General features: G+C 37.6%; 1 protein-coding gene across 2 annotated transcripts in view; it reads left to right on the top strand.

Moving 5' to 3' along the window:
• Positions 1-21,592, top strand: part of CDH8 (cadherin 8, type 2) — a 208,472-nt gene that overhangs the window by 15,335 nt on the left and 171,545 nt on the right. For both annotated transcript variants that reach the window (XM_008572712.1, XM_008572713.1), the window contains exons 2-3: positions 14,886-15,053; positions 19,538-19,725. In XM_008572712.1, coding sequence (XP_008570934.1) covers positions 14,912-15,053; positions 19,538-19,725 — 330 coding nt within the window. In that variant the 5' untranslated portion in view covers positions 14,886-14,911. The remainder of the gene's footprint in view (positions 1-14,885; positions 15,054-19,537; positions 19,726-21,592) is intronic.

The following is a 21,592-nucleotide window of genomic DNA, read 5'->3' as shown; positions in this document are numbered from 1 at the left end:
ACGTAACCAGAGGGCCCAGGCTGTTTGTTCAGACTCAAAAACAGCTGAGGGAGAAGAGGCATTCCAAGACCACCTTTCACCCAACCCACCCCCAGTAGGTCCTGGTTTCTGCACTTTATTATCAGCACCGCACTCTCCTGAGTGAGCCACGGGCCAGCCCTGTGGTTTCTGCACTTTAGCTGCACCACTGTGGTTGTCACATTGACAAAGGGCTGACTTCCTTTCCACTGATAGCAACACCTGTCTCTGAGTCATTTTGCCTCATTTTTCCATGCAACCATTTCAATAAATGTCAAGGCGCTGAATTTTCACATGTGCAAATATTTATGTAAGAGTGAGAATAAGCACAACAGTAATTTGATCCTAAGATATTCAGAATGTTTCAGAGGCATAAATTAATTACACCGCACAGCTCCCTGTTAAGTAGGGCAGTACTGCTCTGACTCTTGAACATTCTGTGTCCAGGGTTTCAAATCTTAGAGGTGAAAAGGTCTAAAAAGTCAGCCCTGATTCTCCATATATCTTCAGAAGAATTCTGCAAATAGCAATTATTTGTATGGCTTTATTTTATATAGAATTTGTATCTTGAGTATGTTTTGTGCTTTTATAACAGAACATCACAACAGGGTAATTTATAATAAACAGAAATTTATTTTCTCACCGTTCCAGAGGCTGGGAAGTCTAAGATCAAAGTGCAGGAATCTGGCAAGGGCTTTCTTTTGTTGCTGCACTATGAGGCATCAAATGGTGGGAGAGCAAAGAGAAGGCAAGCGAGAGAAACAAAAGGGGTTCAAACTCCTTGTTGTTTCATAAGGGACCCATTCTCCTCCTATGATAAGGGCATTAATCCATTCATGAGTGCAGAGCCCTCACAAACTAATTACTTCTTAAAGGTCCCACCTCAATACTGTTACAATGGCAATTAAATTTCAACATGAGTTTGGGAGGGAACAAACATTGAGACCATAGCAATTTCTAACAAGAAAAAAGATACTCATTCATGCATTGAGTCATTGAAAAATATTAAAATTTACCAAAAGACTGTTATGTGCCAGATACTGTTCTAGGAGTAGGGTAAACATCAATAAATAAGAAAAATCAATTTGTATATTCTCTGTCTGCTCCCACTAGTATGCATGTGGGCAGAGACTTTGATGTTTAGGTAAGAAAGAATAGGAGGGTCACCATGAATGATCATTGTTTTATAAAATTTGGCAACAAAAGCCTCACTGATAGTTTGAGATTTGAGGAGAGAAATTACAATACTGTTTTTACCAATGAAGAGAGAATCAAAGAAATGAAGTGACTTGATCATGGTCTTATTTTTTTGGTGTACACCTAGGATATAATGATTGTTGAAATTCTAAATTTAGGGCTTTCCTTTCACAACATGGAATGATGGAGATCACTTCTGTCTGGTCTTACAGTATTCACCAAAGTGCTCAGGGTGTAACCAAGGCATTAGTCATATATTTTGGCATGGGAAAAATTGCAGCAAGGATAGTTTTATAGAAAAGAGGCTGCTTAAAGCTTTAGAGAACAGATTTTGACAGAGAGGGACAGGTAAGGTAGATGTAAAAAGAAGAACAGAAGCACATATAGAAAACAGATTTGGTGTGATAAATGTTAGGATACAGTGATGCAAAACACGATAGCAGGGTCCAAGATAGGAGAGGATGAACTGGCATTATAGCAGGTGTTGCTCACACCTGCCTCATCCTTTGGATTGTGAGCTCTCCCAGGCCAGAGAATGGTAACTCATTTATCTTTGTATCTCCAACCCTTAATACAGTGCTTGTCTCATTAGAAGTGCTCTCGCTGTGGTCATTGATCGGAATCACATTATCCAACCTTATGCAATGTTGGGGAATTAAAGAAGGTGGGAGATGGTAACATGTCTCGACTTTTCTTGTGTTACTGTGGGTGTGTTAAGAAATTAAAGTTTGAAGTATTTTGACAGAATTAGCACAAGTCTGAAAAACCACTAAGGAAGAAAGAAAGGTTGATCTATTTATCAGCTTCCTGATTCCCTCATACAGGATATTTTTGGATATTATTTAGAAATAGGCCCCTAGAATTTCCCCCTCACATCAGATCATCTGCATACATGGAGATTGTGAGGCTTAGGTAGTTTTATTTGCCTCTAAATATATAAAACAACAACAAAACTAATTTCAAACTCCAACATCAAATGATCAGACAAGCAGCTATTGAGAGAATGACTAATAGGATTAGAAAGAATCAATGGCATTCCCTTATCTTTGGACCCCTTTGGAGACATCACTTAGCAACACTTCCTAGCAAAAGAGAGGGGGAGAAAATGTTAAAGATTGTGGTAATCATCAGTACAATCTGCCTCTATCTGTGATGCAATATATTTCAATATGTTCTCTGGGTTCTCAACAAATGTATTTTTTCAGCAAGGATGGACGAAGAAACACACTGTTGCTTAGGGAGGGAACTATTGGAATTGGAGTTAGAAAATTCAGTATTCCAACATCATTGCTAGCAGTGTGACTTTGAGGAAGCCACTTATTATGCTGTAATTTGAAGGAAGAGGAAAAGTATATCTTTCAGGCAACCTCATACACATTTCTTTGATTTAATTCCTTGATCATTTTAGAGACAAAAGATTAGTGTTCTTCATTTAACAGGTCAGAGAAATCATGATGAGAAGAGGGACTTATTCAAAGTCACTCAAAACATAAATGTCAAATTTGAAGATTCATTTATGCCTCCATCCTAGCCCACAATTGTTTTCTCTGTATTACATGACTTTTCTTACATGTGTTTCACTCATGTGAAGATACGCAGATTACTTCTAGAGTCAGTGTTTTACTTAGCATTACACTGTATAAAATGTCATGTGTAGTAGTGATTGGAAGTTTCTCAGAAATCATTTGCTTGCTTTCTTTGTATTGAGGGAAGCACAAAAACAGAAAACATAAACAGATAAACCTTAGTTTCTGTAATTACCATGAACAACTAAGAATTTGAAGAAAGTAATCTTCCACCTACTGTGTGTATCTCTGCTGCAGAGAATCATATACAGGGCCCTCAAGCAAGTCTGATGCTTCACAAATAAGTAATTAGTGGGAGTTTTGAATTGAATTGAAAGAAATAAACATTTAGAGAAAACTGATCTTCAATACCAATTAATTCATCCATTCACACACCAGATATGTATTCTCATAATACATCTCTTCACTTAGATTTTTTGGAACAAAGATATTCAAAGAAAGATTACATATAGCAGACAAAGGAGGAGGGATGGAGCCTGAGAAGAGGTGGATAAGAATCAGGAAGTGAAAGACAAGGGAGAATTATATAATTTTTAAAAATGTAGAGAAGGAAAAGTAAAATGTATGTATGTGTTATAGAGTTTCACAGTTTAATATAAAGAATAAAAAACAAAAGCCACTTAGTATATTTGAAGAAACAGTGCTCTGATGTATTTTGACAACTGTCAGTAAGGGAACAATAGATCTACAAAAACCTGCTTTTACTAACCCTCTGTATGGTAAATTTCTATTAACAAGAGCATCTACTCAATTTCCTTGTTACTGGTTTGCCTCTGGCTTGCCTCCTAAGAAGGTCAGACTCAACTTCTTGTTTATACAAGTCTAATTATCTCTGTCCTAGAGGGACGCAGAGATTCATTCCCCTATGCTTGCCTCTCCATCATAGGGAATAATCATACCTGGACTGTAAGATCCACAAATGGCCTGGGCTAATCACAGTTAAGATGTGGTCTGTGTACATGAGAACCACTGATGAATGGTTCACTGTAGTACATATATCTGCCTCATTTTGTCTGCAAAGTAATTATCATTCTGTTTCACAAATGAAAAAGCTAGAGGTAGGAAAGCCAATGACTTGTGGAGCCTGGTTGCCTTGTTTCATGTAGCTTTGCACTTTTGTAGTACATATATCTGCCTCATTTTGTCTGCAAAGTAATTATCATTCTGTTTCACAAATGAAAAAGCTGGAGGTAGGAAAGCCAATGACTTGTGGAGCCTGGTTGCCTTGTTTCATGTAGCTTTGCACTTTGCAATACACCCCTCTGCTTTCACACTTAGAATGTAAAGATTGTGAAGTCAGCCTCCTTGTCTGTCTTCACTCTATTCTTAGTATCAACGATGTTTGGTATGTAGTAGATGCTCAAAAAACCCTTGTGGAATGGCAGACCCATTCCTTGTCTGTTATTTGGTCATACAGCTTCGTCTCCTTATTCTGTATAAAATAGAGCTTAGTATTTTCTCACCTGTCCTCTTAGGTCTACGAATGTGAGCTAAAAGGCATTGATTGCATGAGTACAATTTTTTTTTGATAATATGAAAATATAAAGAAAGAATACAGTAACCAACATCAATGACAATAAGCAAGAAGGAAAAGAAGGGGTGAGTGTAGTGCATGTAGCTGATGCTATTGCACTGACATCGATCTGACTGAGCAGGAATCATGCAGCAGCATTGTCTGAGAACAGACAGGAGGGGAGGTGGAGGAGGAAAAATTCTATTTTGAGAGATAATGTGAAGAAAAGGAGGGGAGTCACTATAATGGGAAAAAAGGGAGCCTGTACCCCCCAAAGAAGAATGTAGGAGGATTTCAAAAACAGAACAGATGGAATGCAACAAAAGGGTCAAGGAGGGTATTGGATTGAAAGGAACATAAGGAATGGTGAGGAGATTATCCAGGGTTAGTTGTGAGATTTGAGTCCTTTGAATTATTGTAAAAGAATCAAGTTGTCAGGATTTTAAGTGACTCTAGCATGTAACCCCTCTCAGTACTTGAACACCTTTTACTTTTGTATATCTCAGTATTTTATAAACCTCTTTGGATGGCAAAGAAAAACCAGTAGAACCACAATGGTGGTAGGAAGCCCTAGAAAATTTCTTTTTAGCTTAGTCTGGTTCCTGATTCTTACTCTGAGGGGAATTTGGGCAATTCATCAGCATGTGTTTGATACCCATTGTGGTACCTGCTATAATTAAAGATGCTCCTTTCCTGGCCAAAGCTCTTTCATTGAAGTAGTTTTGTCCCTCTGCCCTTTGTTAAAGTGACAGAAACAAATTGTTGCCCATGTCTCTATGGTCCTTTGCAGTCTTATGCATTAGAGCAAAAATGCAGTCTTAGTGGTAGTTGTAGTAGTAGTTGTCATCGTCACTGATCAGCTAATTACTCCTTTTTTATCATTGGCTAAATATTTTATATGCATTATCTTCCTCAATAATCATCTTAAAAATAATGAGGTAAGCATTGTCTTCATATAACCGAAGAGACATCAGGAATTCAGACATGTGAACAAAATTTAACTGATTAGTTATAACACTGGTTAGTGAAAAAGCCAGAAATAAAACCCAATGTGTGGTATCAAATCTGCGCTCTTAAAACACCATGCCCTACATGTCTGTATGGAGAAGCTGTGGTCAAAATGACATGGCTCGTCTGATTGTTACCTAGGACTAGAAGGCAGACTATAAGAAGACTCAGGACTACTTTAATATTTGGGGATAGTATTAATTCAATTAGAATTTGTTTTGAGAAACTATTACACTCCATAAACTACCTTAGGTGCTTTTTCATATACATCGTGTCAGGTGGGTGTTTCTATCTGTTTTACAGATGAGAGGACTGAATTTCAAAGAGTTGAAGGTGGTCACTTAGCTTTGTTTAGACTCAGTTCTGAATCCTGGCTCCATTTTTTAGTATGACATTCTAAAGCCTGTACTCCAGCTACTCTACAACCCTGCTGTTCTCATCCGCTGAAGTTCTGAATTGCTAGCAGAAAGCATCCAATTTTTTTAGTGACTGTCACTTTGCTTTTTTAAACCACCAATACTTATTATACATGTAATTAGTTATTGGAGTTATGGCTTAAGGAAAGGAGAGTGGCATCATGTTCTTCACAGAAATAATACCACTTGATAGAGTAGTCTCTGGAAATGTTTTCATTTGGGTAAGCATTGTCTTCATATAACAGAAGAGACATCAGGAATTCAGAGATGTGAACAAAATTTAACTGATTAGTTATAACACTGGTTAGTGAAAAAGCCAGAAATAAAACCCAATGTGTGGTATCAAATCTGGGCTCTTAAAACACCATGCCCTACATGTCTGTATGGAGAAGCTGTGGTCAAAATGACATGGCTCGTCTGATTGTTACCTAGGACTAGAAGGCAGACTATAAGAAGACTCAGGACTACTTTAATATTTGGGGATAGTATTAATTCAATTAGAATTTGTTTTGAGAAACTATTACACTCTATAAACTACCTTAGGTGCTTTTTCATATACATAGTGTCAGGTGGGTGTTTCTATCTGTTTTACAGATGAGAGGACTGAATTTCAAAGAGTTGAAGGTGGTCACTTAGCTTTGTTTAGACTCAGTTCTGAATCCTGGCTCCATTTTTCAGTATGGCATTCTAAAGCCTGTACTCCAGCTAATCTACAACCCTGCTGTTCTCATCCGCTGAAGTTCTGAATTGCTAGCAGAAAGCATCCAATTTTTTTAGTGACTTTCACTTTGCTTTTTTAAACCACCAATACAGGGCCGGCCCGGTGGCGCACTGGATAGTGCACTGCTTGGGAAGCGCGGCGGTGCTCCCGCCCGAGGGTTCGGATCCCACATACAGACCGGTTCCCGCTCACTGGCTGAGCGAGGCGCGGGAGCAGCGCCGAGGGTTGCGATCCCGTTGCCGGTCCCCGGTCCGGTACGGGGGCAACACTGAGGGTTGCGATCCGTTGCCGGACACGGAAAAAGACAAAAAGACAAAAATAAAATAAAATAAACCACCAATACTTATTATACATGTAATTAGTTATTGGAGTTATGGCTTAAGGAAAGGAGAGTGCCATCATGTTCTTCACAGAAATAATACCACTTGATAGAGTAGTCTCTGGAAATGTTTTCATTTAGGGGAAAAGAAATTTCACCTCAATTCTGAATAAGTATTATTGCAAGTATTTTGGTGTAATTCAAAATTGGCAATTTAAGTAGCATCAGTCATTGGCTATCCATACATTGATGCTGGAAATGGTGACCTGTGGGGCATTATGTGACAGGGGCATCCAGGAGCTACAGAAGCAACAGTCCATACAGTAAAGTCATGATGCATGTTGTGTGGAAAAAAAAATTAGTGATGGGATATTGCTAATTTACTTGCAAGAATCCCCTATGTTATTCCATATGCATATGGAAATATATATGGCTGTGATCTACACAATGGGATAATAAAGAAACTATTGTTTTTTAGTCTAAGTATATATTGCACTATAAAACAAGAAATCACCTATAAGGAAGCAATATTTACACATTGAGACACTTGAATGATTCTCTGGTCTGATTTAAAGCTTTCAAGTAACAATTTTCAGACACAAATGGGGAAGGTCATGTAGAGGTTAATATAGAAGACCTATATGAAAGAAGTCATGTCTGTCAAAGAAATTCATATTAAGATGCTATATTAGCATAAGAGAAGATTGTTGGACAAACATTTTCCTAACCACTCAGTGGAGAGTTTTGGTAAAGAAGAGAGAATTATTTCATTAATATTTCATAACTATGATTCTAGAGACTGGTATTTAGATACTTGTTTAGCCACAGACTATACTATACTTGTCCAATACTATACTATACTTTATCATTACTTGACCATATTCTAAACCCCTAATAGTCATGTGATAATGTATTTTCAGCTCTGAAAAATGAATTTTGTTTTCCTATTAGCTATTGTAGGGGAATTTGGATGTCATAACTATATGCCAAGAGAAATAAATAACCATGGAACTTCAAAAATCACAACTAAGACCAGAGCATCATTTGTTGGTAAAGCATACATATCAAAGCAATTTTTTTTCAATGAATTAATCCCCAAGTAATTAAATTCATGAAATATTACTAGGACATAGCCGAAAATCACAACTAAGACCAGAGCATCATTTGTTGGTAAAGCATACATATCAAAGCAATTTTTTTTTCAATGAATTAATCCCCAAGTAATTAAATTCATGAAATATTACTAGGACATAGCCCATCAGCATCACCCCTTTTTTGAGTATTCTTGAGAATATCTGAAATATTAGAACACTGCACCACAAATTTACATTTAAATATTTAATTAATAACTCAAATGCCAATTATGAAATGGGTAAAATATCTAGAGAAACAATGAGAATTCCTGTCTTCTTTAGTCTATATACACACTTACCTCCCTGGCATTCATTGGAGCAGTATGCCCTTTCTCTGGCAAACTGGAATGACTTAATATGTGACTGTGGGGCTGTTGTGGAATGGAATAGCCCTTGAGCCTTGAAGACACTAAGACTTGAGCTCAGTTCTCAAGTCTCACATTCCCTTTCCACACTTGGTGGCTTTGTGACCTTGTAACAGTATCAAAATACCTCAGGTCCCTAAAGACATGGAAATTATTTATATTTATCAAGTGCTTGCATACTCCAGTAGTGAGTTCCCAGAGCAGCTTGGAAAACATCCAATTTCCATTTTTTTCCTCTTTCCTCTTCCTTCTTCATTCCCTCCTACCTTCTTTCTTTCTCTTTGAATTATTTTCTCCTTTCTTATATTTGTTGAATGCCTATTATGAACTGCAGATTATGTTAGGTTCTGGGCATACAAGGATAAATGAGACATGGCTTCTGTACCCAGTAGTTTACCATCAGGGCAGACTGAAATAGTAAGGGAGGTGCTGAAATGGAGAAGGAACATAAAGTTAAGTGCTATGAGAAAGTTCCTGCAAAGGTGCATAAGATCAAAAGGAAGAGAGTAATCAGCTTTACCTGGGAAGGCTTCTTCTTTGCTGAAACATCATAGCTGGGTCTGCAAGAATGAATAAAATTGTAAGAGGGTGGTCTAGACTGCACAATCCGCAGAAAACTGTGGAGACACCAAAATATTTGGCAAGTCTGAAGAACGAAAGGTGCCTAGCAATGAAAGGCATATGCTGTTTAGAATGCTATAGTAAAAGAAGTTTGGAGGCAAATCACGCAGAGATTTGAATGAAAAAGAAAAATTACTTTGTTATCTGGAAATCATTGTAGAGGCATTACCTTTTTGAAGCTGGTGAAGGATGTTCATATCTTGTATCACTGATTATTATCTTTGTCTCTAATTTTTTAAAAAAGCATAGTCTGTGCTAATTATTATTACCATTGAATTATTACCTAAATTTTATCTTACATATATATGTATATGTATATATAAAATGTAAATACAAAATAACATATATATGTGTGAGTGTATATATGTATACATATGAATATACTTGTAAAAGTAAATACAAAATATGTATATATCTACATATATCTAGATATATGTAGATATATGTGTATAGTTATGTGTATGTGTGTGTGTGCATGTGTGTGCGTGCATGTGTGTGCGTATCATTTATAAAGTGAAACATTTGGCTTTGTATCTATCATGTAGGTACCAACCTTAAGGGCTTGTTTGGCAATTAACATTTTAGACATGAGATCAGTAAGCCTCAGGGAGATTCAGTGACCTACCCAAGATCGCATTACTGGTAATATTCCTACAGAAATAAATTCTCACATATCTAACCTCAGAGCTCATTCTCTCACACATAACGATCTGTCCTTTCCATTATCAAGTGGTAAGAAATATGGGTGGGAGAGGGACACCTCCAGTGCCTCCGCAAACACGCATTGAGCTATCTTTGTGTATATTTCATAACCTCTCAAATTTTTATATGCACATTTTAATGTAGAATAATCTTGAAATACATTATTTTAAAGAGAACTGAAAAAGTTTGATAATATAAGCATTTTTGTGTTGCTTCAGAATCTTAGTTTTTAACGTTTGCTTAATACTGTATGCCTTTGATCTTTATAACCTTAATCATTAATTTAATATGTCTCTATTGTTAATATTTAAATTACTTTTCTTTTTAAAAGTATCTTATAAAAAATGAACAACTAAACCTAAAAATATGATGGGTTGAGAGAAGGCAAAATTTATGATTTCCTTAGAATAAGTTCTTGGTTTAAAATATACTTGGTCAAAATGTATAAACAAGCCTTTGGTCCTGATTCATTTGAAAAACTGTTGTTTCCAATTATGTTTTTATATAAATAAGAGATACAGTTTCTTCAAATTCAGGCCATTTCTATCTATATGCCTATGGGTCTGTATATCTATCCATCTGTCTTTTACCTACCTATCTAATTAATAAGTTATTAGTCACAAGGAAAGGGAAATGTAGTTTTCTTTAAGCCTTATGAGGGCTGAATCATTGTCTAATGTATTTGTCTGTCTTGCACTTTCTCCTTCATGATCTATCTGTGCAGGTTTGGTGTTGTTGCGAAGCTGTTATTTAGTGTTATGGTGTGTATGTGTGTCTCTGGTTATACACCCGTTACTGTTTATATCTGATGGCCTGTAGTGCAAATCACATAGCAGAAAGTATGGGTGTATTATGAGACCCCCAAAATAACTTGTCTCTGGTGAATTAATGCCATTTAGCCTCATAAATGAAAGACCCCTTTTCATGGATAGTAAGATGATAATTGCACATGGAATTGGGAAGGGTTTTTGCAGATAACAAAGCTAGTGGTTTCATGGCCAGGATAATGTGTTCAACAAGTCTCATTCAAAAGAGGAGTCTAGCACAGCATTTTATATCAACTGCAATCTCTGAACAGCACAATCTGGGAGACCCACGAAGACTGAATTACAGCAATCAGCCTTCAAAATGACAAAAGAGTTAATCAGCATCTCCTTGCTTTTCTCATGAAGCCTCTCAATCTGGTGATATCACAGAAATTATAAAAAGAAGTCTTCATGACAGATACAGAATGCTTTTCAAATGATAACACTAAAGACAATGGGAAGAAAGAAAAAAAAAAAAACAAGTTTTAAATTTTTGAGATGCCTGAAACTTTATTCTAATCAGAAGTACTCCCTGGATAATGAGACATAAAGAACAGCTGTTTAGCACTTGGAAGAACTTAGGCCAGTCTAGGATTTAAATTCTTAAACTTTTGCACCAGAGAAATCTCCATTTGATTGAAAAAAGTGAAGATAAAATGATAAAACCATGTCTTTTAAATACAGGAGATCAGTCTATTCACAGCAAGGTAATGAAGGACAGTTTCAGAGCAAGAGATGATCCCCCTTTCCATTTTAATCCTCCTACCAGAGTTCACCCCTATCCCTTGTCTTCCACTCCCCAGTGCCAGCTTCAAATCTCTATTGAATTAAATTCATGGAGAATAGAGGGAGCTCATTAACTGAATTTTCTGATTAGAGCCGATTTTCAAAATGGAGTTCCAGGGATACCAGAGTTCACCCCTATCCCTTGTCTTCCACTCCCCAGTGCCAGCTTCAAATCTCTATTGAATTAAATTCATGGAGAAAAGAGGGAGCTCATTAACTGAATTTTCTGATTAGAGCCGATTTTCAAAATGGAGTTCCAGGGAAACTCTTCTAAAGTATAATTGTTTGCATTTCCTCATGTGAATCTACTGTGCAGTTAATGCTACTGAGGGTCCACTAGGGCTGGCATGTCCTCCTGAACACCAAGTGTGTGGTTTTCCCTTCTCAAAATTGCAGAATGTCAGAGCCCCTCATTTTCAAGGAAAAAAAGTTTGTCCCAATGATGTTCTGTGATTTGTCCAAGGGTAGATAGCTACAGGAGGGTCTAAATCTAAACCCTAGAACTACTACTGAGTTGGAAATCTGCAAGTCAGAGACAAAAGGTGTCATAGGATTATTTTGATAATATCACCTTGAATAACACTGGATAGATTTTTATTAGAGCATGGGATAAATAAGGTACAATATATGAGCTGTGTAAGTGTTTAATGTAGTACCTATAACCCTAAATGAACACTGCTTCAAGTCTTATCCTAGAATTTCCTTGGTTAAAAAAAAAATGATCTAAGTTGATTTTCTTTATTGTGAGGTTATTTATCAAATATCCACAAAAAGGAATTTTACCAACTACCCAGAAGAAAGCATTTTGTCATACTGCTTATCATAAAACTGAAAACCCTAATTTGCTGCCAGGTTGGTGTAGTGGAAGCTAAAACATCTGTAAGCTTCTGAACATGTTGCCGAGCATTGAGAATGTGTGACTGTAAGCACATGACATGAGCACTACTGTTCCTTGACCATTCTGTGAAAAGAGAGGGACACAATTCATGTCTCAGACCGTGAGAAGTTAATTCAAATTAGTACCATCAAAAGGTGTTTTAGTTTATTTGGGCTAAAAGAATATAGAAATCTCTTATCTGCCTTTTTAAGATCAAAGTTGAAAATAGATAAGAAATGACATTTAATTGAGGTTTAAATCATTTTTTAGTATTCATAGTTGTAATTTTGACTTCTCAAAGTCGACAGAGAAAACAGCCTGCCCTAATTACTATATGTTCTGCTCCGTTAGGTGGTATTTAATGCCAAACAATGATTTTAGAAATAGGGGATTTCTCTTTCTTATCCATTAAAAAGAAAAAAAGAAAGAAAGACAGAAAGCTAAAGCTTGAGAGAATATGTGAGCCAAAGCAGGGAGAAAAGGAAGGGACTCTTAACACAATTTTAGACTTCTATTTTAGGAGTTTACCAATATCTTGAAATGTCTGTGTAAATGAAATGGTCTGTCCATTGAATAGGAATAAAAAAAAAAATAAGTAGCAAGTATACATAAACCACCACACAAAGAAAAAAAAAAAAGGAAGATCAAGGACACTTGAGGTTTCCCCTATTCAGCTTTTATGGCCACAAGGTAGCAGGAAAAGAGTTCCAGAAATACTGTCTTGGATTTTCTAATGAGTTGTTGCTGGTTGTGGGGTTGAGACTTGAGGCAGTGGGCTGAGGCAAAGCTAAAGCTGCTCATTATACAGTTTGAACTGAAGCCAATTAAGTGTGCTTTGTGCCCTCAAGAGACCTTGGAGAGACTCCCCGCTTGCCTTAGAAATCAGGAAACCTACTCCTTATATTGCAGAAGAAAAGAGAAAATATGAAGACCCCCAGATGTACAGCTTCCCAGCTGAGTCTTCTTGAACAACTCACATAACTGAATGGGTATTATTCTCATTTCACAGATAAGGAAACAAATACCTGCCCTGCATTCTCAAGGAGTTCTCCTCTGGACCACACAAGACATTATTATGTTTAAGTATTTTTGAACTGTAGATGTCTGTGTAAGAATGATATGCTGGCAACATATTTGACACCTGGATAAAGTACCTGTACCATACCCACATATTTTAGGGTCCTGCTAGGAATGGGTGATTGTGGAGAATTTAATGAAGGGACTATGGACAAAGGTATGGCCAGGTTAGGAGATACCGTCCAGGGATAATGAATAACCCTGAAGGTCTTTGGGGGGTCTGGAACCTCACCCTGCTCCAACTTCACCCTGCTCTATTCTCATAATTTCCTAGGCTAATGTATGTTGATGGTGCCTAACAGAAAGCCAGAAAGTAAATTCCATTCAAGGGACATCTTCCACGCCAAGAGTAGGAGGAGAAGTGTGGACTGTGGGTCTGAGGAGCAATTGGAGAATACCCAGCACTCTAACCACCATCCGGATAAGCATTAAATAAAGTTTGCTAAGGGGGAGGTCAAGGGGGCGGGGGACAACATGACTGAGTAACCACTGTGTGCCAAGAACTTTGCATAAATTATCTCACATAATTTTAGAATATTCACAATGAGAGGCATGCTATTATCTTCAGTAGACAGAGTGGGTCATTGAGTCCTGATGGGTTCAATAATTTGTTCATGATCACAACGTTAGTCAGTGTAAGCCTAAGATAAGAAACCCATCTTGCTTGAATTCAATCATGAGTGAGCATTTATAAGGTGAATCAAACTTGTCAATATATATGCATCTTAGGTAGTATGAAGATGTATCCCTCAAAGTTGGACGGCATAAAAATACTGTAATTGGTGGAGACCCTGGAGCATTTCTTGTCCTATTTGATAAGCAAGGGCCACCACTGTGATGCTTCACTCAAATTCTGATATAACTCCTAGACACTAACCCAGGTGTGCTATTTTCAACTGAGTCACAAAACTATTTTAATTACAAATGTCTGAGAGACATCACAGTTTTGTTTTTTTAAAATTTTACTCTCAAGATATATAAAAAAAATGATGAGAATAATACATTTCAATCTGCTATGAGTCTGAGAAAGTTGCAGGAATTCTTCCACTCAACCTGAGAAGTCTCATGTACAGATCCTGGCCAATCAATTTTCTTGAAAAAAGTTTCTGCCTTCTTTGGGGAATTATATCATTTTTTTTCTCTAATTATTAGAAGCTCCATGTCAAACTCCAAAGTCCACTGTATGTCTTTAATTGATGATGATGTTAAAATGTGGTGGTACCTAAATTTTATAAGCACTCATATAAATGTCATTTTCTTTCATCTCTCTAATGTATTTGTGAGCTTCAAAGTAATTTATCTTTGACCTCAGAGGCTTCAAGCTGTTTGTGTATTTACTCCTCTTGTAGGGGAATTGGGGACTGTGATAAATTGTATGATTCTTTCACTTCCAGGGTTTTCCAAGGTAGATGAGGCTGGGTTATGATTTATACTTTAATTTTTTAGGCAAGAGTATGCCATTCAGTTTAGTTTTTAATCTATATTTTTGCAAGTTCTATTTTTATGCAATGTAATATGTACTTTTGCAAGTTACATATAAACGACTATGACTACAATCTTTGTCAGTGTTGATATCCCTGAAACCAGATAAATGTTAAAAGAAAACAAAGAATTATCTGAGTGGGGACTTAATGTATGTATGCACATGTGTGTGTTTGTGTTATGTGTGTGTGATTTACACACTCATTGCTGAATGAGCTCTCTGCCTGAAAGTCATTCTTTCATTTTTTTCCCCATCAGCTATTATAAAAACTGCCCTTCCCAACATGGACAGAGAAGCCAAGGAGGAGTACCTGGTTGTTATCCAAGCCAAAGATATGGGTGGACATTCTGGTGGCCTGTCTGGGACCACAACACTTACAGTGACTCTTACTGATGTCAATGACAATCCTCCAAAATTTGCACAGAGTAAGTGAATTTCCTTCACTGAGTGAGAATATAAATGTAGTGTTTTCATTTGAATTAATATTACAATTTTCAGTGACATTCAAAAAACTGATAACAACTATTTTTTTTCAGTTTCATAAAATATTCCTTTTTTTAAAAATTTTATTTTGTCGGTATACATTGTGGTTGATTATTGTTGCCCCTTACCAAAACCTTCCTCCCTCCTCCCTTTCCTCCCTCCCACCCAACAATGTCCTTTCTGTTTGCTTGTCGCATCAACTTCAAGTAATTGTAGTTGCTGATAACAACTATTGAGTGCCCTTTATATGCAAGGTATGGCCATTCATATATGTACATATACATATACACTCACATACATTGTGTATGTGTGTGTATATACTTATATATAATAACCAACTACCCTGTCATCATTTGGGCACTAAATTTATCCTCAATTTACAGATCTTAAAAAAGTTGAGAAAATTTCTAAAATATCAAATATATAGTAAGTCACTGAGAGTTATAACGGGCATGTCTGACTGCAAGATGTCTGCTCATTTCTCTTTTCCATAGTATCTTCCATTAAGAAAACTTAAGAGGATGATGGAAATGCAGCTCTGATAATGCTCTATCATTAGCCTCATTTGTAGAATAAAAGAAGCCAGATCTCTAGAGTCTGAAGTGGGAAAGGTACGCCTGATGCGACCACATACACTCCTTCCTGCAGCCGGGGTGGGGTAAGGGGTGGACATCAGTAATCATTTACTCTACTCCTCCCTACAAAGGCAGCACTTTGCCTCAGAAACGTTTACAACAGCATTCTAGGCAGCCACATGAAATGAATCAAGGAGACAATTATTATTTGTCAGCATTCTTGTACTTTCATGAAATGCTTTTCTTCTGAGCATTTATCCAAGTAATATGACTAAGAGAGATGATTTGGCATCAACTCTTGAGTTGAGACATGAAAGATAAGTATAGATTAGCTGGAACAAGGTGAAACCAGGGGAAGGAGGATGGACATTGCAGCTTAAAAAGATGTTCAAAAGCCCTGTATCTAAGTATTTGATTTCATGCGTAAGTGACATCAGACAATTTTTTTCTCTCTGTGTCTGGCTTATTTCACTCTGGTTTTATCCATGTTGTTGCAAATAGCAGAATCTCCTTCTTTTTTGAGGCTGAATAATATTTAATTGTGTATATATACACACCACAACTTCTTTATCCATTCATCCATCAGTGGATACTTAGGTTGTTTCCCTTTCTTGGCTATTGTGAATGGGAGAGGAGATATCTTTCCAAGGGAATGACTCTGTTTATGAAAGCATCATATTGCACACCTTAATTATAGACAATAATAATACTAACAGTAAAGCCCTATAGAAGGAGGGTATATGGCCAGTCTGGAAATAGAAAAAATTTCACTGCAGCTGTAGCATAGTGGGGAAAGTGTTCGAACAAGAAGCTGGAGTGTTAGGTTATGGGGGAATTAGCTGTACTTGGATTTGCAGGCCATTTTAAGTACCATGATCTTTATTCTAAGATCTGGGAAGCCATTGAAAAGACTTCAAATTGTAGATGGAATGATAGGATTGGCCCCAGAGAAATCAGGAAAAAGAAAATGCCATTTTCACATTGCAACCAGTTAAAATGGTGTTTGTAATCATTCATGTAAAAGGTGATGGTAGCTCTGGCAAGCAAGGGTGATCACAGTGGAAGTGGAAACAAGTGTGTAGGTGTGATACATATTAAGAGTTAATAATGACAAAAGTCTAAGGATAACTATTCACTGGACAGGAAATATCATAGGAGAACTGTTGTTTGAAGAGTTAAAGGGGGGGGGTGGAGGGGGGGGAGAGAGAGAGAGAGAGAGAGAGAGAGAGAGAGAGATGTAGCTTGAAAATGACACAATTGAGATACCTTTGCGAATATATCTGCAGAAATTCCAAGGTAGAAACAATAGAGGAAAAGCATTTTCATTAAGAATTTAAGACTTTTTACACTTGTTGATTCATAAATCAGACAGCAATGCATCCTTCTTACACAAAATTATTGAAATGGAGAAAAACATTTCTTCTCTCCTTCCCCCCCTCTTTTATTTCCTTTTTAGTTGCTATGTAGTTAATGCAGTAATATGCAACTCTTCTTTCTCAGAAAATGATTTTCCAATTCAATAGTGGCAGATGAGTTTCAAAAGCATTCTCCTTCTTAGAGGTAATAACTATTAACTATGATCACACTGATAGACGTGATGAAAATGAGCAGAATAGGAATGGATAAAGGAATGTTGCATTTGCATGGTTTCCCATGCAGGCTCCGTGATGCATGACCAGCAGCAAGGTGAGGCCCTTTGCTGACTTATTTATCTGATAAGCATATTTAAAGAGAGTATCTCAAACCTTTCCTGGAATATAAAGTTTGAAGGAAATGGAATCATTACACCAATTTTTAGAGAATTGGAAGACTTGTTCTTGACACAAAAATTTTAGGCACCCACCTTATGGCAAAACTATTTGGAAACTATTTTGTTCACCAGCTCAATAGCTTTATGATTCTAAGAGACATTTTAATTTCATAATTAAGTAAAAAAGATGTTAGTTTTATTTTTTATTTTATTTTTTTATTTTTTTCCTTTTTGTCTTTACTGACCGGTAACAGGATCGCAACCCTCAGTGTTGCGCCCGTACTGGGGACCGGTAACGGGATCGCAACCCTTGGTGTTGCGCCTGCACCGTGCTCAGCCAGTGAGCGGGAACCGGTCTCCACATGGGATCTGAACCCTCAGCAGGAGCGCCGCCGCGCTCCCAAGCAGCGCACTCTCCAGTGTGCCACTGGCCCGGCCCAAAGATGTTAGTTTTAGAAGAAACGTTACTTCTCATCTGAACCAGTACTGTTATATTGGGTAAAATGAGACTTAGTTTATCCAAGGGACTCCGTGATTGAGTTCAAACTAGAATTACATATGTTCTCTACACTTAATTTTTTTCCTTTGGGTTTATGATCCATTGAATGTTTATTTTTCTCTTGTTGTGATTGCAAGGAGATTAAAACTTCCTGGTTGTCTGAATTAGGTTCTCCCGGAAACAAGTACTGAAACAAGAATTTGATTGTAAGTAGTTTAACTTGGAGATGGTCTCTAGAAGCACCAGTGGGGAAATGAGAGAGAAGGAAAGAGAGCCGAGAAAATGTGCATTATTAAGCCAGCTGACACTGTGGGTGAATGGAGCTTCATCCTATTGGGGAAAGTCTGATCACTGTAAAGAAATATATATATTTCTTTATATTTCTATACATATTATAATATGTAAAGAATATATACATATATATATATAAAGAAATAACACAGTTATCTTACTAGAGAAGGGAGGAGCCTAAGGTTTTATATACTAAATCCGGTGAGGTCTGTTTTTCTTGTTTTTTTGTTAGGTTGGTTGTTTTCGTTTGTTTGTTTTCTCTGGGTGCAGCTAGCCTGTACGGAGATCAAACCCTAGACCTTGATGTTATCAGTACCACACTCTGACCAACTAAGCTAACTGGCCAGTCCCTTCCTGTAAGTTTTTGAGGGCTGCTTCTGCAGGGGCATTGATTCTATGGTAGGTCTGGCCTGACATGCAGTAAGCAAAATGGATTCTGAAGGCCAGAGAAAACCCTCAGACAAAGAAATGCAGGAGTTAGCAGGTAGATGATGGGAAGATGTGCACTAAAGTGTTAATAGCTGGGGGTTATGTCTGGGCACCAGCAGTTTCCTCTATGCCAATGAAGGTGAGTGACACCAACTTAGCTGTTTTATTCAACAGCTAAAGTGGTTTGCATAAAAATGGGACCAATGCCACTAATTAGACAGGCTTTACAGCCCCCCTCTCCCCCCGGAAAATGAATATACGCTGTATTTGTATTTTGCTTAAAGAATTTTGAAGGTAGGGTTTTTGGTCTTCACAGCGATGAGGACTTTAGTAACAAGAGGAGTGTTTCATGTGTCTGAACAGCTGGCTTCAGGGCACAGCAGAAGTTTAGTAATTGGATTTTATCAAAAATGGTCTACAAGTCTGTAAATATAAAGGTAAGTTCAAAAGTGACTTTCAGTGTGTTACACATTGCATCTTTCTGTCCTGAAATTGGTTTAATATTTTATGTTGGGCAACAATGAATATACCCACAGGCAGTCAATGTGATTATACAGAAATCTGGAAAGAACATTCACATAAACTCACTCATATCCTGATATAACTGCTCCAAATATATACTAGGTTAACACATGGTTGAGTAAGTTTCCTACCTCAGAAGAGTCTTGAAGAGATAACACTATTTCTGGGATCTCTTTGTCTCTGACTCTTTTAAAAGACTGTATGTTCCACAGGGGAAAGGGATATTTCTCTTACATCACTGGATTAGCAGCATCTATGGGAATGCCCAGAACAAAGGAGGTGCCCAATAAAAAAGTTGCTAAATTAATTAGTGAATGGTTAGAATTTGTGCAATGCTCAGTGTTTCTCCTCTTTTCTAAGGTCTGTATCACTTCTCAGTACCAGAAGATGTGGTTCTTGGCACTGCAATAGGAAGGGTGAAGGCCAATGATCAGGATATTGGTGAAAATGCACAGTCATCCTATGACATCATTGATGGAGATGGAACAACACTCTTTGAAATCACTTCTGATGCCCAGGCCCAGGATGGCATTATTAGGCTAAGAAAGGTAAGCTAAGGAAGATTTTGCTCATCTTCAAAATGCCTCTCTGAAACTTGTGTTTTGAAGTTTGTGGGGTTTGGGGAGATGTCCTGACAGATAGAATCTTAGAGCTGATAGATGTTTAGCTTTTAGCTGTGAGACAGGATGACTAGTAGAACCCATTTTGCACCTCCTGTCCCTTGGGGCATTCACACTTCAGCTAAAGTTTTGGTAAACAGTTACCAGGGTGATGCTAGCCTCCCATCTCACTCGGTATTTCTCTCCCCTTCTATGCCTCAGTGCTTCTTCCTAAGCCACAGGAATTTTGTTGGTCCTTATACAGGACACTTTAGCTATGTGGGGAAGTCAATGCCCTGAAGGCCACCTTCAACCCATGGAGGAGAAAAATTGGTGGACAGTTACTACTGTTTGAAGAAACTATTCTGAGGCATATTGTTTAAGGTTTCTAAGGGGTTCTCGGGGCAAACAAGTCTCAGTTGCTCACAGAGGTGACAAGTTCAACGGCTTTTAGTCTTTCCCTATGTAGCACTTCCCATTTCTACACTCCACCTTCCTGAGCTATCTTCCCAAAATACATTGACATTTTCAAAGTTTTTATTGAAGGCTCCACTTTCAGAGAAAGGACAGGGCCAGCCCTGCTACCCTTGGACTCTCCAAATCATGAGTCAAAAGTCCAAGCATTATGGGAAATGAAGCTCATCTTTGTCTTATTTCTGTGTGTGAGGCTAGCATTGAAGGAAGAAACATCTCCATAAGTAGTACAAATAATGTATGACAATTTGAGACACTTTTGCCAGCACATAGTTTTGTTTTGTTTTTTTTTTTTCTTTTTTGGTAGCTGTGAAAAATTCTGTACATTTTCCTTTGTATTTCTCATCATGAAATTTACATTCATAAGAAATGTGCAGAACACAGTTCATTATTTTATGGCAAGAAGAATTAGAGAGAAAAATACTCTTTGATCTTCATTATGATTTTGTTTAATATTGTTCTTCATATTTTTGTCATGAAGTAGTTCAAACTAATTGTTAAATCGATTTGCTAGTTCATGAATGAGAAGATAGATGGTGGACCACACTACTGACAGCCAATAATTTTTCTCTCTTTCTTGATCAGTATTACATTGGTATGACTCTAAGCTTGCTATCTGATTCTCTGTGTCATTTTATACAGGGATCTATTTCCAGTGATCCTGTTCTTAAGATTCCCTCTTGGAGAATTTTAACAATGAGAAGTATTAACAATGAGAACCTGGAGCTTTCTGAATATACTTTTTTTTTTTTCTTTTTTTTCCTTTTTGTCTTTTTTCGTGACCGGTAACGGGATTGCATCCCTCAGTGTCGCGCCCGTACCGCGACCGGCAACGGGATTGCAACCCTCGGTGTCGCGCCCGCACCACGCTCAACCAGTGAGCTGGCCGGTCTCTATATGGGATCCGAACCCTCGGCGGGAGCGCCACCACGCTCCCAAGCGCTGCACTCTACCGCGTGTACCACCGGGCCGGCCCTGAATATACTTTTTAAAAAATAATTTTAAGGGCGGAGCCCGTGGTGCACTCGGGAGAGTGCGGCGCTGGGAGCGCAGCAGCGCTTCCACCGCGGGTTCGGATCCTACATAGGGATGGCCGCCTGTGCACCCACTGGCTGAGCACGGTGCGGCTGGTCTGAAAAAGGACAAAAAATAAATAAATAAAAAATAATAATAATAATAATAATTTTAAGAATAGATCTTGGGGGAAAAGGTGCATTTATTTTAAGTCCGTGTTAAGCAACATACCATGTCCTCATACCAAGATCCTGGCCTGAATTTAGGATTAGGAGTTGTAAAGTATTTAAAAACTCATGTTTGAAATAGAGTACAGTATAATTATACT

The sequence above is a fragment of the Galeopterus variegatus genome, unplaced genomic scaffold, assembly GCF_000696425.1.
Source record: "Galeopterus variegatus unplaced genomic scaffold, G_variegatus-3.0.2 Scaffold826, whole genome shotgun sequence".
NCBI lineage: Eukaryota > Metazoa > Chordata > Mammalia > Dermoptera > Cynocephalidae > Galeopterus > Galeopterus variegatus.
The sequence above is the reverse complement of the archived record's forward strand: the minus strand, read 5'-3'. Positions and strand labels throughout refer to the sequence as shown.